We start from the raw sequence: 16,367 nt of genomic DNA, 5'->3' as shown, positions 1-16,367 counted from the left end.
ACATCACTGTGTGTATTATCCCTGTACTGTGACATCGCTGTGTTTATTATTCCTGTACTGTGACATCACTGTGTGTATTATCCCTGTACTGTGACATCGCTGTGTTTATTATTCCTGTACTGTGACATCACTGTGTGTATTATCCCTGTACTGTGACATCGCTGTGTTTATTATCCCTGTACTGTGACATCACTGTGTGTATTATTCCTGTACTGTGACATCACTGTGTTTATTATTCCTGTACTGTGACATCACTGTGTTTATTATCCCTGTACTGTGACATCACTGTGTTTATTATCCCTGTACTGTGACATCACTGTGTGTATTATCCCTGTACTGTGACATCGCTGTGTTTATTATTCCTGTACTGTGACATCATTGTGTGTATTATCCCTGTACTGTGACATCACTGTGTTTATTATTCCTGTACTGTGACATCACTGTGTGTATTATCCCTGTACTGTGACATCACTGTGTGTATTATCCCTGTACTGTGACATCGCTGTGTGTATTATTCCTGTACTGTGACATCACTGTGTGTATTATCCCTGTACTGTGACATCGCTGTGTTTATTATCCCTGTACTGTGACATCACTGTGTGTATTATCCCTGTACTGTGACATCATTGTGTGTATTATCCCTGTACTGTGACATCACTGTGTTTATTATTCCTGTACTGTGACATCACTGTGTTTATTATCCCTGTACTGTGACATCACTGTGTTTATTATCCCTGTACTGTGACATCGCTGTGTTTATTATCCCTGTACTGTGACATCGCTGTGTTTATTATTCCTGTACTGTGACATCACTGTGTGTATTATCCCTGTACTGTGACATCGCTGTGTTTATTATCCCTGTACTGTGACATCACTGTGTGTATTATCCCTGTACTGTGACATCACTGTGTGTATTATCCCTGTACTGTGACATCGCTGTGTTTATTATTCCTGTACTGTGACATCACTGTGTGTATTATCCCTGTACTGTGACATCACTGTGTTTATTATTCCTGTACTGTGACATCACTGTGTGTATTATCCCTGTACTGTGACATCCCTTTTTTTCCTCATTGTAGGAGGGGGTCTATAATTATGCTACCATGTGTCGCCATCTTTCTGCATAGGAGGACGATGGAAATTGGATATATTGGGTGTTCACCTTATCTAAAGTAGCGAGCTCAGCATCACCACAGTGGATGTAAATGTTTAATAATGACTGTAGTTACCTCTAATTGAGACTTTTGCACGGCCAGCTGACTATAGACCCTTGCACCTTCTTCTCCACACACTTTCTTCAGCTCTTCTTTATTAAGAGAGAAAAGTTGTACTCCATTTAATATGCCCAGCTGTCCTGAGGTTCTGTAGAGAAGGCACAATATCCATTAAAGTTACATGACCACCATAGAATGACCCTTACTGGCTCATACTGTATATATAGTGTCCACATTGTCAAGATGTCATTGTCACTTGCATTACACTATTCTATCCAGAAAATGTAATGTCCATTCGATCAGCTATAGGTCAACCGGAGTGTAAAGGAATTGTAGTTGCATTTCTGGTAACCTTTAATAGAGCTTTTATTCAAGGCTTTGCACAAGCTACTCCAGTTAAAGGGAATATGTCAGAAGTTCTTTTTTATGTAATCTGAAAGCAGCACCATGTAGGGGCTGAGTCCCTGATTCCAGTGACATGTCACTTAACTGGGCTGTGTGTTACTGTTTCAATAATATGTTTTATCAGCAGGAGATTATTACAGGAATAGGCGTTTTATGCCTCGTAGTCAACTGCTATGTATAACCCTGCCTCCACCACTGATTAGCTTTCTGTCAATACAATGTGTAGACAAAGCTGCCAGTGGTGTGGGTGGGGATATAGAGAGCTCAGTATTCTGAGCACTGCTAGATCTACAGCAGATAAAACAGTGATTGTATTAAAATGACAGCATGCAGACCAGCAAGTGACACATCGCTGGAATCAGGATCTCAGCCCCTACATCATGCTGCTTTCAGAATACATAGCAAAAACCTGCTGACAAATTCTGTGCACCAGGTGTGGTGAGGAAGATACAGTCACTTTACTGTCCCATGATATTATTGTCAGAGAGTGTTGGCGGCCTCTGCAGGTCACATTTAGTATTACATGCTGGCCTTTCAAATGAATGTCCCACTGTGCAATACACGGGCAGCTCTTTATGAGTGACACCCTGCTGTCCGACAGACAATAATGTATGGAAGTAGGGGATATAATAGCGAGGACCATGACAAGGGGAGAGTAGAAGGCCTTGTTTACAGTTACACATCACTGCCATATTTGCCGATGACCATTAGGCCCCTTTCACCCATCAGTTTTTTGCTATCAGTCGCAGTCCGTCAAATTTTGAAAAAAACGAATTTGGCGACTGATGCTGCCGGATCCTTTTTTTTCCTCACAGACTTGTATTAGTGACGGATGGCCTCAAGTTTCATCCATCGTTCGTCGGATCTGTCGAAAATTGTTTGTCCGGCAGCCGGAGACAACGGACAAAGTAATGTTTTTTGTGTACGTCGAAAAATCGGACAGTGATGAATCCATCGCCGTCCGTCATTTGCTCGAATGGAAGCCTATAGGCGCCGGACCCGATTAATTTAGGATCCAATTAGCCAGGTCTGCCATTCGGATCAGTCGAAAAAACGGATCCGTCACATCAGTTTTTCACAATTTGCGACGGATCCGTTGAGCCGACGGATTGTGACTGACGGCAAAAAACTGATGTGTGATTTTTGTTACTTACCCCTGACTAAAGCCCTTGGCTTCCAGCCAAGCTCTGACTTCCTCTGGCTCTGAATCGAACGTTAATGGTACATGCACTTGTTGAGGTTTTGGTACAGCAAAATTCCTTTTAGGTGCCTGCTGCGTTGTCAGCTTCTTCAGGAGTTCATCGTTCAGTTCATCCATATTGTGGATTATCTCTGTAAGAATAACAGACCTGTTATCCACCGTCGACACCTTCACCCTTCATTATAAACTAGGACACCACAGCCCATTAATGCTCAGGCTGAAATGACACGGATAACTACGGTATGTAAAACGAGGAGCCTCCGTGCACAGTTATACAATTCCGAGACTCCGACAACCCAAGAAGAATACACATGGAAGTGGCAGCGATTATTTGCACATTTGGTTGCTGTAGACCGGCTCTATGGGTTTTCCTTACTTCTTAATTCCTAGGAAGCGAGATGACGAAGACTATATCCACCATATTAAATACATACATGCGAGATTTCAGGGAAACTTACGCTCCTTCTTGTTGTTTGACCATCCAGATGTCTCACTCCCCCATTTATCACCAGCATAACTACCGGGAATCTTATACACCGGGCTAACGGGACCTCTGGAGCCTGCATCTCCTTTGTACTTGGGTCCAGCCTGAATATAAACCAGATAAGTATTAAAAAGGGCAAATAACTTTACACTAATTTGATTTAATATATTTAAATGTTATTTTTTTATAGAAATTTACACATTTTCTAAAAAAAAAAAATACATGTTTTGAAAAATAAAGTATGTCTTCAACGACAAAATAACAATTATGAGCTTTCACCTTCATCCCAATTTGGTATTATTTGGTGGCCAGTCCTTGTTGGATAGGCATCAGAGTTTAGATTTCTAAAAGACTGTGAAAGTGTTTTGGTAAATGATGCACGATTAATAAATGTAGTATTTTGCGGTGGTGCACTTACACTGTGACCGTCCAACTGATCGGTTTCATCAGTAGACACGACATCTAGGATATTATATGGGACATACCCCTCCTGCCCGATCCTGTTTCTTAACTTCCACCACTGCTTATTGTCCTCCAGAATCTACAAAATAAGAATTCACGTGGATTCTCGATGGAACTAATTTTGATTTTTTTTTTATTATTTGTTTTATTGAAACTTTTGATTATAGGCAATGCTTACCTCCAGGACTTCGTCTCTCAGCACTGAAAGCTCGGTGGCATTTCGAGCGGTGAAATCATAGCGAATTTTGGCGCATTTCTGTGGCTGTGCCGGCACTGGTGCATTATAACTGTTTGTAGAGAAATAGATAAGGGGTACACTTATTGTTTGCTGCAGTTTTAACAATTTATATATTTTAAGGGATGGAAGGGAGGTCACAGAGGTGGTTCCTCAGGTGCCAAAGAATGCAAAACTTGGAGCATCTTTTCCCCCATTGTCAAGTGAGTGGTGCCAAGAAGCCGTGCTTCTCCTTAGAGCGCCCATCCGGCACGGTCTATGCAGATCACAACATTTGCAGTGAGTTTTTCATCATCTGCATTAGCATCGACCAAGATGAAAAGCAAAACAGTTAATGCAATGGCGGACTCAGACAGAAAGGGGCCCCTATGCAAGAACAGTATATGGGCCCCTGTGCAAGAACAGTATATGGGCCCCTGTGCAAGAACAGTATATGGGCCCCTGTGCAAGAACAGTATATGGGCCCCTGTGCAAGAACAGTGTATGGGCCCCTGTGCAAGAACAGTATATGGGCCCCTGTGCAAGAACAGTATATGGGCCCCTGTGCAAGAACAGTATATGGGCCCCTGTGCAAGAACAGTATATGGGCCCCTGTGCAAGAACAGTATATGGGCCCCTGTGCAAGAACAGTGTATGGGCCCCTGTGCAAGAACAGTGTATGGGCCCCTGTGCAAGAACAGTGTATGGGCCCCTGTGCAAGAACAGTATATGGGCCCCTGTGCAAGAACAGTATATGGGCCCCTGTGCAAGAACAGTATATGGGCCCCTGTGCAAGAACAGTATATGGGCCCCTGTGCAAGAACAGTATATGGGCCCCTGTGCAAGAACAGTGTATGGGCCCCTGTGCAAGAACAGTGTATGGGCCCCTGTGCAGTCCAGCAGTTCTGTTATAATAGTTTGTGATAATGTAATAAAATTTCAATAAATATCACATCAGGAATGTGATAACTTAAAACTTTATGAAATAAGATATGTAATGCAACTATTTACTTTTGACATTTTATGCTGGATTTTAGCAAAAAACAAAACTAGAGAATCAAAGGGCAAACAATAATTACATCATCATTTTTTTCTTAAAATCCAATACATGTGTTTGTGGGGTATGGGATTCAATCCTGGACTGGAAGAAGGGAGCCACAAGTTGGGGGGGGGGCACAAAACATTTGCTTTGCGCCACTGATGTGAGTCAGTATTTATCTATGGATCCATGCATAAGATTGGTTGGCATAGACAGCAAATTATCACCACTCACGTTGTGAGTTTCGGGCTTGTGCCATACTCTGGTTTTATTTCTGTAGGAAGGGGCTGCTGTTTGAACGATGGTGTCCTGTAAGGATTACCGTTAGGAGGGGGAAACTGAAAGACAGTAAGAAGATATTACAGCATCATCATATCTGTTTTTGTAAACAATTGAGATGGCAACATAATGAAATAGAAAATAAATATCTTACATTGTTCCTTGGTCCAAGGTTTTCCATTGGCTTTGGTGGATACAAAAAACAAGAAAATCATTAATTATAACGAGCTGCCAAAACAATGGCTTTGGAAATGGTGAGTTATGTAGCTGGAGACCTTTTCGCTTTCCTGACTTCTCTCTTTTAGTAAATATTTGAGTTTTTTATGTTTGCTATATGTTTACTTATCTGTGTTGTGCCATTCCTTTGTTATTCCACCTAGGAATATACAACTCCCTGTGCCATTTCCCTTGTCAATGAGTTATGCACCTTCAAAAAAAATAGTCTAGTTGATGTTTAAAGATCAAATATGCTTTTTGAGACTTTAGCTCTAAGGTAAAACTTCTGCTTTGTCTACATGGTTGGTGAGGAGGACATTAGGAAGGATCACGTTCTAGAAGTTTCAATGTTAATCTTACCTTTGGTTAGAACTAATTTCACTTCTCAATCACATGAAGTTGTAGTGTTGAAAATCTGCTAGCACCTATCGCTATTTTAGTGGTGGTAATACCAACTACGTACTTCTTTCCTAGTCATATGAGCTAATTTGGTCCTTTGACTAAGATGTGAGCGGACTTTTGTTTTAAAAAGCACGAAAAATTATTTAGAATAATAAATAATTCACATACCTCGTCTAGGACGATGAGTTTAGACTCTGGCGGGTGTATGAGTTCTAGCTCCCAAGGTGCTCCTAGGAAGATTTCTATTGGAGGTAGCCACCCACTATTGAATTTGGGTATGTATTGCGGAATTATAGGTTCCCTTGGCCACTCTGACCTGAAAGGTTACATAGAAAAATTATTTACTCTCACTGAAAACAGATATCAATGTCAAAAACGGGATAAGGCCGGTTTCACACATCAGTGGCTCCGGTACGTGAGGTGACAGTTTCCTCATGTACCGGAGACACTGACTCACGTAGACACATTGAAATCAATGTGTCTCTGCACATGTCAGCGTGTTTTCACGGACCGTGTGTCCGTTTGGAAATCACGGAGACATGTCAGTGTTCGTGGGAGCGCACGTATTACACGGACCCATTAAAGTCAATGGGTCCGTGTAAAACACGTACCGCACACGGATGTTGTCCGTGTGCTGTGCAGGAGACAGCGCTACTGTAAGCGCTGTCCCCCCCGCGTGTGGTGCTGAAGCCCCATTCATTTCTTCTCTCCAGCAGCGTTCGCTGGAAAGAAGGAATGAATAATCTTTTTTTTTAATTTATTTTTGTTTTTAAAATAAAGTTGCCGGTAATCTGCCCCCTCCCACCCCCTGTGCTCCCGCCTGCTGGCATTAAAATACTTACCCAGCTCCCTCGGCGCTTACATCCTCTCAGCGTCGCTGCTTGTCCTGTATGAGCGGTCACGTGGTGCCGCACATTACAGTGATGAATATGCGGCTCCACCTCCCATAGGGGTGGAGCTGCATATTCATTACTGTAATAAGCGGCACCACGTGACCGCTCATACAGGAAGAGCTGCGACGCTGAGAGGATGCAAGCGCCGAGGGAGCTGGGTAAGTATTTTAATGCCAGCGGGCGGGCGCACAGGGGGTGGGAGGGGGCAGATTACCGGCAACTTTATTTTAAAAACAAAAATAAATATAAAAAAAGATTATTCATTCCTTCTTTCCAGCGAACGCTGCTGGAGAGAAGAAATGAATGGCGGCTTCAGCACCAGATGCAGGGGACAGCGCTTAACAGTAGTGCTGTCTCCTGCACGGTGCGTGTGGTACCCAGTCGGCACACGGATGCCGCACATGTGCCACACTGATGTGCCACGTGAGCACACGGACACAGATAATTCCGGTACTGATGTTTCCGGTACCGGAATTATCTGGACGTGTGAGACTGGCCTAACATAGTTAAAATATTAAAATGATGCTCATTTACCTTGGCTTAGTCCATCTCTCTCCCATGGACTCCCAGAGTTTCATTTCTTTTGGAGTTAGATGACCCCTCAGGAAGTCGGTGGCTTCTTTGGACAGGAGGGGACAGGTAATAGCTCTTCCTAAATCAGGTCCTCCAGAGCTTTCTACTATCTACAAGACACCACACCAAGCAGATTGCAGCATGTTAAGACGATGCGCATCTTTTAGATCCGGTTGCTTGATCCTTATGCTCAGATCTATGTATACATTCTGTAGCTTTTTTGTTTCGGGGCTGAAAGCTTTGGTGGTCCATGTAGCTTGGCTAGCTTCTGACTATTATTTAGCTTCTACTATTTTTATCCATTGAATAAATGATTGCAAGGTGCAATATTTGACTCATTTAGTCATAAACAAGGTTCCCAGTCTTCCTTCCCTCTTTCATTTAGATTTTCTTTGCTTGCAAAAAAAAACAGCAACTTTTTTTTTTTTTACCAACGTCTAATTTCAGCTATTTTTCAATGACTTTTTCTTTAGGTCAAAACAGTGAAAAAATGTGCATTTTTTCATAAAAACAAATGTGTGCTGCTGCCCACCAATTTTTTTCATCAATAGCTAGGTGCATATATAATTTAGCCTTGGACTAAAATGAAAATGTAAAGCCATGGACACACAGTATTGAAGGGTGTATATATGAAAGTCATGGAGTTATTATAAGCCAGTGATGAAAAGCAATTACCATTTCCAGTGGGTTAAAGAGAAAGTGGACCAGTTCAGCTGAACTTGGGTTCTGAATATGTTTCTGTAACTTGGCCTGAAAAGGAATAAGTTTTTCTTAAAGTAAGTTGTCTTGAAGAGCAAAATGATACGGATATGAAGATTTTCTAGTTTACAATTGTGAAGTTTTGTGTATCTACCTACATTAGGAGACACGTTCCTTACAGTAAATATCTTACACAATGTTTTTCTATTTCTCTTTTGTAATAATGGTATCTTGAAGCAGGGGACTTTGGGTCCAATTGCAACTTTTACCTTTCCACAAGTTTCTGTTTTGGACTTTCTACATTAGTCCATGGTTAGGACACTTGAGGCAATTTTTGAAGTTCTTTATGTATGAGATCTGTATACTAAGGCTGGGATCCATTAAGACTGAGTACCAACAATGAGGGTCGAGCAGGAAGAACATGTGCTGAATTAAGAGATGCATGCCACTTCGATAAATTTAGTGCATCTTATCAGTGACGTGCACCTCCGTGTGTGCCTCGCCAGAAACATTACTCCAGTCTAAGCCTGGAGTAACATTTCTGGCATAAGAAACACTGCCACTCTTGAAGAATTTGATGGGGGGAGGCATGGCCAAACCCCACACGCATTTTGGCAGAGCTGGTTGAAAGTGGCATGAAAACTCCAAAAGATGTAATTTGTAGTGCAACTTCGCATTAGCGCAAAACATTCGAGATTATTCAAAGAGATTTATGACAGTTTTCTGGTGTAAACACTTTGCTGTATTGACCCCTAAATGTCATAAGTGATCAAAGTGTGATAATGAACTATCAAATCATTAAATGTGGTTTCTTACCAACAGGTTAAAGGCCAGCTTCATTTTCTGATAGCAGTCTATGAACTCCTTCTCAGTGGGTGGTTTAGATCGCAGTGTCAGGACTCCCTCTGAGGGGTTGAAAAAATAATACCCATATTGGATGAAACAACGTTTGCTTTATAAGGATATCAATATATTTTTAATGTCTTATATGATTCCATATATATATATAACGTGTTCAGTAAAAGGGACTGAACTACGTGGCACTGTGACTGACAGAACGTGTTCAGTAAACGTGACTGAACTATGTCGCACTGTGACTGACAGAACGTGTTCAGTAAAAGGGACTGAACTACGTGGCACTGTGACTGACAGAACGTGTTCAGTAAAAGGGACTGAACTACGTGGCACTGTGACTGACAGAACGTGTTCAGTAAATGTGACTGAACTACGTAGCACTGTGACTGACAGAACGTGTTCAGTAAACGTGACTGAACTATGTCGCACTGTGACTGACAGAACGTGTTCAGTAAAAGGGACTGAACTACGTGGCACTGTGACTGACAGAACGTGTTCAGTAAATGTGACTGAACTACGTGGCACTGTGACTGACAGAACGTGTTCAGTAAACGTGACTGAACTATGTCGCACTGTGACTGACAGAACGTGTTCAGTAAAAGGGACTGAACTACGTGGCACTGTGACTGACAGAACGTGTTCAGTAAAAGGGACTGAACTACGTGGCACTGTGACTGACAGAAACGTGTTCAGTAAAAGGGACTGAACTACGTGGCACTGTGACTGACAGAACATGTTCAGTAAAAGAGACTGAACTACGTGGCACTGTGACTGACAGAACGTGTTCAGTAAAAGGGACTGAACTACGTGGCACTGTGACTGACAGAACATGTTCAGTAAAAGAGACTGAACTACGTGGCACTGTGACTGACAGAACATGTTCAGTAAAAGAGACTGAACTACGTGGCACTGTGACTGACAGAACGTGTTCAGTAAACGTGACTGAACTATGTCGCACTGTGACTGACAGAACGTGTTCAGTAAAAGGGACTGAACTACGTGGCACTGTGACTGACAGAAACGTGTTCAGTAAAAGGGACTGAACTACGTGGCACTGTGACTGACAGAACATGTTCAGTAAAAGGGACTGAACTACGTGGCACTGTGACTGACAGAACATGTTCAGTAAACGTTACTGAACTATGTCGCACTGTGACTGACAGAACGTGTTCAGTGAACGTGACTGAACTATGGCCGGACTGCGCCCGTCGCTGATTGGTCGCGGGCGGTTGGCGCTACCAATCAGCGATGCGGGATTTCTGTTAAAGACAAACAGAATTAGATGATTATATAGTAGATATATATATAATATACAAGGTAGAAACAATTGACAATAATGTTTCAGGTACTTATATAGTTTGAAGGTGTATCTGTAGAAAGTGTCATTCAGAAGCATGTATGCGGCGGATTACCTGCTGGTCCTTTCTTTTTGTTCTTTTTGCCTTTCTTTCTCTGGTCCAGTTGCTGGAAAGCTTGTGCTGCTTTTTTTAGCTTTGCCACAAAATACTCTATGTCATCCAGTGTGCAGTTTAAACATTGCTAGAATGGAAATGGGTATATAACATAATAATTAATATTGTGTACTATCTGCATTTCGAACGCTGCTTCTGACCCTTACTACAGAACCTCCTGCTGACTTCCATTCTCAAAAAAAAATCTTGATCCTGTTTTCTCAACTTTAAAAGCAACAAATATATACTAGTGCGATCTGCAGCATCCTTCTCTGTAAAATGTTATTTTATCATCCTTCTCTGCCATCTTGCACCACTCCAACCTATCGTAAGCTTTGCTGCCCCAATAATCCACCTCTTCCTTACTTTCCCCTTTACTAATCCCCCCTTTGGCTGCCCACAGCCCATAGAATTCAGTTCCAATGCTAATAATGACATACAAGCCGTAACCTGCCCCATCCATACACCTCCTACCTAATCTCCTAATACCTCCCCACACATATTCTCTGGTCCTCACAAAATCTCTTTTTTTTCCTTTCTTTTTTGTCTGTTCTTAACACAACTGTCTTGAAGTTTTCTCTCGTGCTTCCCCTGTACTCTGGAATTTGCTACCCCAAATCAATCAGCCTTTCTCACCTTCGAATACAGCCTGAAAACCCATCTTTTCAAGAAAGCTTACAAGCTGCAAAAACCCTGCTGCCAAGTTACTCCAATTTCAGCATCTACACTCATCTACTGTCTCCTTATCTCTCCTGTAGATTTCAGGGTCCTCTCTTGTATTGTCCCTGTCTGTCACTTACCCTTGTTTTTTATCATATTATCATTTTTGTACCTTGTCATGTATTAATTATTGTTAAAGGGAATCTGTCAGCGGGTGTTTGTTTTGTAATCTGAGAGCAGCATGAGATAGGATCAGATACCCTGATTCCAGAGATGTATCACTTAGTTTACTGGGTGCAGCATTTGTGATAGAGGCACAGTTTTCTCTGCTGCAGATCTAGCAGAGCTCGGAATGCTGAGCCCTGTATAACCCCGCCCACATCACTGATTGCTTTCTGTGTACACTCTATAGCGGTATAGTATACCCAGATTTTTCATGTACAGAGACCTGGAATTAAGGTACTATATAAGAAATAAAGATACTGATGTACTCTATCATTGCTTATACTATAGCTTTAATTTTGTCCCAAGATTAGACTCAACCAACCTTCCCATCTAAGTTCACATTAGACAAAATGTAGATGATGAACCCATCGGTTTTGGATGGAGCAATATACTCATTAATATGTGTAGGACTCTTCACTGACTGCAGATGTTGGGAGATAGAAGCATCAGGTATTTTGGATCTCAACACACCAGGTCATTTGTTCTTCTGGGAGATATGATGAGCTGCTGTCAGAGATGTCTCTGCTGCACACCTGTCCCGGGTCTCCACGCTCTCTTCAGCCCAGTCCGCTGATATCTGTACTGCTGCACGTTTGCAGTTGCCCAGCATGTGACATCATCTCTCTAGGCCTTTTAAGGTCCACTAGGACACACTCATGTCTTAGTATTGAGACTCTAGTCTCTAGTGTTTGCTGTGCTCCAAATCTGATTTTACATATCTACAGATCAATCACTAAATGTCCAAAAATAACAAAGGGCACTTCATGAACACTATAACACAAAATCCCATATAGATCTCAATGGGACCAAGAAGAGATCCCACAAATAAGGTATAAAATCATTTTTATTATAAATAAATGTAAAACAAAACAATTGATCAATCCAAAAAATACCGTACTAAGGGACGCCACAGAACAAGGTGAGTATAGGTATATACACATACAGCAACCATCTGCATATAACACCTGCTAGTGGTTGACACAATATTCCTATGTCACAGAAATGCTGACACTATACCAACTCAATATACTAAGAAGATGGGCAGCATATATGGATCAATACCCAGGACCCTTAAACATAGGGTCCCTAACACAATATTTAACCTCCCCAGACACCCCCGGAAGAAGCTGGTGGCGAAACGCGCGTCGGGGTGAAGGGACGCCCCGGTGAAGCTCTGCAGCAGGTAACATATACCCGGTTTTTACTTACTTCATCCCCACGGATCTATTGAGGCTGTTATGCCCTTTATACTGGCCCATTGTTGTGGCATTTATATATGATCTGGGGAGGTTAAATATTGTGTTAGGGACCCTATGTTTAAGGGTCCTGGGTATTGATCCATATATGCTGCCCATCTTCTTAGTATATTGAGTTGGTATAGTGTCAGCATTTCTTTGACATAGGAATATTGTGTCAACCACTAGCAGGTGTTATATGCAGATGGTTGCTGTATGTGTATATACCTATACTCACCTTCTTCTGTGGCGTCCCTTAGTACGGTATTTTTTGGATTGATCAATTGTTTTGTTTTACATTTATTTATAATAAAAATGATTTTATACCTTATTTGTGGGATCTCTTCTTGGTCCCATTGAGACCTATATGGGATTTTGTGTTATAATATCTACAGATCAGCAAGTTAACTCTGGTTTTTGGCATCCCTGCATTCACCCTTGCTTTGTCCCATTGTACATCTGGTCCTGAGTCTCCTGTGTGCGCCAAGTCCTGGTTTCCCACTGCACCGACACCCGTGGCCCCTGTGCTCACCCGTCCCTGGGACTTGGAGGATCTACCTCACCATGGGATCAAAAACAGTCTCTCCACGGTTTCTCTTTCCCCAATATGTATGGGCACCCTTGCCCCCATTATAGTCGAAATCACCTAAGGTGGAAGGGAGGGGTCACTGCTGATAAAACGTAATATGGGAAATAATTGACTGAATAAAGTCTTACAAAAAAATAAAATCAGCTTACTGTGTCTCTCTCAATCCTCTTTGCCAGAGCCTCCCGTGATTCTTCTGCTTCTTGAGACATGTTACTTCTTCGGTCGAATTCTAAAAAAATAGAAAACATATTTTTTATATAGAAAATGAAGGAAAAAGAAAGCAAGAACTAAGAGGTGGATTACAGATGCATGAAAGGTTGTCTGGAGCGGATACAGACAGGAGAGCGTCCTTGTGTAAGAGCAATATGTGGGCCCTTTGCAGCCCAATAACTCATCATAATGTACAATTCCTCCTGCTTTGGAGGTAGAAGTGGCCCCTTACCTCTCGGGCCCCTGCACACGTGGCACCAATGGTATGTTAAGAATACATTATTTTACAGGATGATGAAAATGGTGCAGATTGAGCCAAATTCATAAAAGTTCCGAATACGACGCAATCAATTTTGAAGGCAAATTGCTGGGGCTCTCCGACAACCTTGTGCATGTCAGTAATAAAATTAGTGCAACTTATGTTTTAAGAAGTTTCAGCAGATTTGCAAACACAACATAATCATGAACAACACAAGGTTTAGTTAGTATCATTTCTTCTGTGGCATAAAGTGCGGACCTTCCTGAGGATGAGAACTTACCAATTTCTGCATTTGGAGGAATGACGCGGTTCTTGTTATCTCGCATGACTGACTTGGGGGCAGTGGTAGGAGGGAGGATTGATTCTCTTTGCCTGATTCTTTCCTGATTAGCTCTGTAGAATAAGTTAACATAGACATGTTTATTCTGTTTCTCCACTTTCCTGGAACAACTTTTACCTTTTATAGTTACTTTTTTGTTTTCATCTTATTCTATATGTTTTACGCTACTTTTTAAGTTGTTTTTTTTTGTTACTCTTTGTTACTTTTCCTCGACAACTTTGGTTTTAAGGCCTCTTTCACACTTCAGTTGTTTGGCGTCAGTCTAAAACCGCCATTTTCCTCAAATAACGGATCCATCAATTTTTTTTGACGGATCCGTTATTTTCCCATAGACTTGCATTAGCGACGGATTGTGACGGATGGTCGTCCGTTCCATCCGCCATGTGACGGATCCGTCTAAATTTGGCGGACGTTTTCTGAAAATAGACGGACATTGAAACGTTTTTTGTCAACGCCGAAATGGCGGATCGCGACGGATCCATCGCGTCCGCCATTCCATAGAATGACCGCCTATGGGCAACGGATCCGTCGCAACCGTCATTTCGGCGGATCCGTCGCCCCAATCCGTTTTTTTCAATTGCACATGCTCCAAAAAGTAGATACTTTTCCCAGACAACCCCCAAGTAACGGATCCGTCAAAAAATCGGATCCGTTAGAACCGTTTTCTCAACAATTGTGACGGATCCGTCAATCCGTCACTATGTCGGTAGTGACTGACGCCAAACAACTGAAGTGTGAAAGAGGCCTTAAGATGTTTTAGATCAATACCATGAAATGCAACTTTTATCAAATGTCATATTGTTTTGGACACATCTCACTCCAGTCCCCCATGGAATAGGGATTTTGGAGCAGTTTACAGTTCGGTGCATTTTCAAAGGGTTTGCAACTTTTGGTGCTCAAAAGTGTCAAAAACTTGTTAAAGAAATAAAAAAAGGATTTTTGGATTTTGTGCCAAATTAATGAATCGCATGGGTCATTTTGCAAAAAACATCAGCGAATACCACAAAAGATAAAAAGAAAAACATGACTTCAATAAATTGCAAATAATGAATCGGGCTCTACATGTGTGGGGCAGGACAGTCGCTGCCAGAGAAGCTCCTCCGGCAACAATTGTCCTACACAGTTTTACTTGATTAAAGGACCTCTCTGGTCCAAAATATTATGTTGGCTTCGTGGACATATTCTAAATTTCTGCACAATAAAGTTGCTAAATTTTTGTGGAACATGGAGTTGCGCAAAAGTTTTGCTACTTTTTGAAACTTTATTTGTAAATTTTCAAAATGTGCTCCCTGAAAATCAGACATTAGCATTTTACCTTGTAGACTCTTCATTGCATGATATTTTCTGTGTTTATAACAGCATGTAATAAATCTCGACCTTGTGCTATGTGTCACATATTTACCACTGTGCCTGATTTTACAGCTTTCCTCTGTGCCAAAGTCCTTGCAGGTGATACACAAGCGGGGGCGACAGTACTGACATAGCAGCCAATGTGGCTATTTCTGCCCACACAAAATATTACCTTTAAAGAGATCCTCAAAGATTTTACAGAGACTAATAATTTTAATATTTGTCTTAAAAATTATAATGACAATGAAATCAGCAGATGACGCCTTCAGACGTGGATATAGTGAGGAGTAAAAAAGTTTAAAAAAATGTAGAAACTTCAGTGATATAAGAAGAAAGGAGATTGCTGTTTTCCTCGAGAACATCACCACTCCTGTCAGCTTCTTTGGCCAAGTGAATAATGTCATTATAAGTTGAGCAAGAAGATTGTCAGGACCCTGGACCAGCAGCCCCAGATAGTCCATTGCCCCCAAACCAGTGTCCTGGCAATCTCCTCCTACTTGCCAGCATCCACGGCTTCTCTTCTCATTAGTATGTCGCAGCTCAACGCATGCATGGCATGGCACCGGCCCTGGCCTACTAATCAGAAGATGAGTCGGGGAGGCCGACAGGTAGAAAAAGGGTCACAGGGCACTGGTCTGGTTGCCACAGGCCTCTGTCGTGACCACTTGACCGGGGTCCTTCTCTTACTCAAGCTATAGGAGAATTCCTGAGTCTTCATCATACATTGGGGCATAATTCTTAGTGCAAACTGACTACACAGTGTTTAAATGCTCTCAATTTATCAACCTGTTGGATAAATCGGTCTAATTTTAAGAGCGTAAAGTCTAAGGCTCCAATTCATTAGGACTGTTATTTTGGTACATCTTTCAGCATCCACGTGCTACCACAGTCAGGGCCTGACATATGCATCTGCCACAATGAATTTATGTGGCGCTCTTGGCCTCCTGTCTGGCCCTGGGCATAAAAGCGCCAAAACTCTCAAATTTTTTTGCGCAGCTCAAAATTGCAAGACTTGCTAAATTTCAGGCAGTTTTCTGCCATATAACTGATGTAAACTGTTTGATAATCTCAACAAAAGTTTCAACCACCTATTGGTTGTATTACTTTGTGCC

The 16,367-nt window shown here is 41.8% G+C and overlaps 1 protein-coding gene across 3 annotated transcripts in view; it reads right to left on the bottom strand.

Annotated features, from left to right (window-relative positions):
* The window catches only part of EPS8L2 (EPS8 signaling adaptor L2), a 230,822-nt gene that overhangs the window by 10,121 nt on the left and 204,334 nt on the right, over window positions 1-16,367 (bottom strand). For all 3 annotated transcript variants that reach the window (XM_069738470.1, XM_069738473.1, XM_069738472.1), the window contains 14 exons: window positions 13,846-13,958; window positions 13,246-13,325; window positions 10,349-10,475; window positions 8,898-8,986; window positions 8,058-8,132; window positions 7,344-7,492; window positions 6,085-6,232; window positions 5,453-5,482; window positions 5,254-5,357; window positions 3,945-4,053; window positions 3,723-3,845; window positions 3,279-3,408; window positions 2,774-2,951; window positions 1,230-1,362 (listed from right to left, as the gene is read on the bottom strand). In XM_069738470.1, coding sequence (XP_069594571.1) covers window positions 1,230-1,362; window positions 2,774-2,951; window positions 3,279-3,408; window positions 3,723-3,845; window positions 3,945-4,053; window positions 5,254-5,357; window positions 5,453-5,482; window positions 6,085-6,232; window positions 7,344-7,492; window positions 8,058-8,132; window positions 8,898-8,986; window positions 10,349-10,475; window positions 13,246-13,325; window positions 13,846-13,958 — 1,588 coding nt within the window. The remainder of the gene's footprint in view (window positions 1-1,229; window positions 1,363-2,773; window positions 2,952-3,278; window positions 3,409-3,722; window positions 3,846-3,944; window positions 4,054-5,253; window positions 5,358-5,452; window positions 5,483-6,084; window positions 6,233-7,343; window positions 7,493-8,057; window positions 8,133-8,897; window positions 8,987-10,348; window positions 10,476-13,245; window positions 13,326-13,845; window positions 13,959-16,367) is intronic.

This window comes from Ranitomeya imitator, chromosome 9, assembly GCF_032444005.1.
Source record: "Ranitomeya imitator isolate aRanImi1 chromosome 9, aRanImi1.pri, whole genome shotgun sequence".
NCBI lineage: Eukaryota > Metazoa > Chordata > Amphibia > Anura > Dendrobatidae > Ranitomeya > Ranitomeya imitator.
The sequence above is the reverse complement of the archived record's forward strand: the minus strand, read 5'-3'. Positions and strand labels throughout refer to the sequence as shown.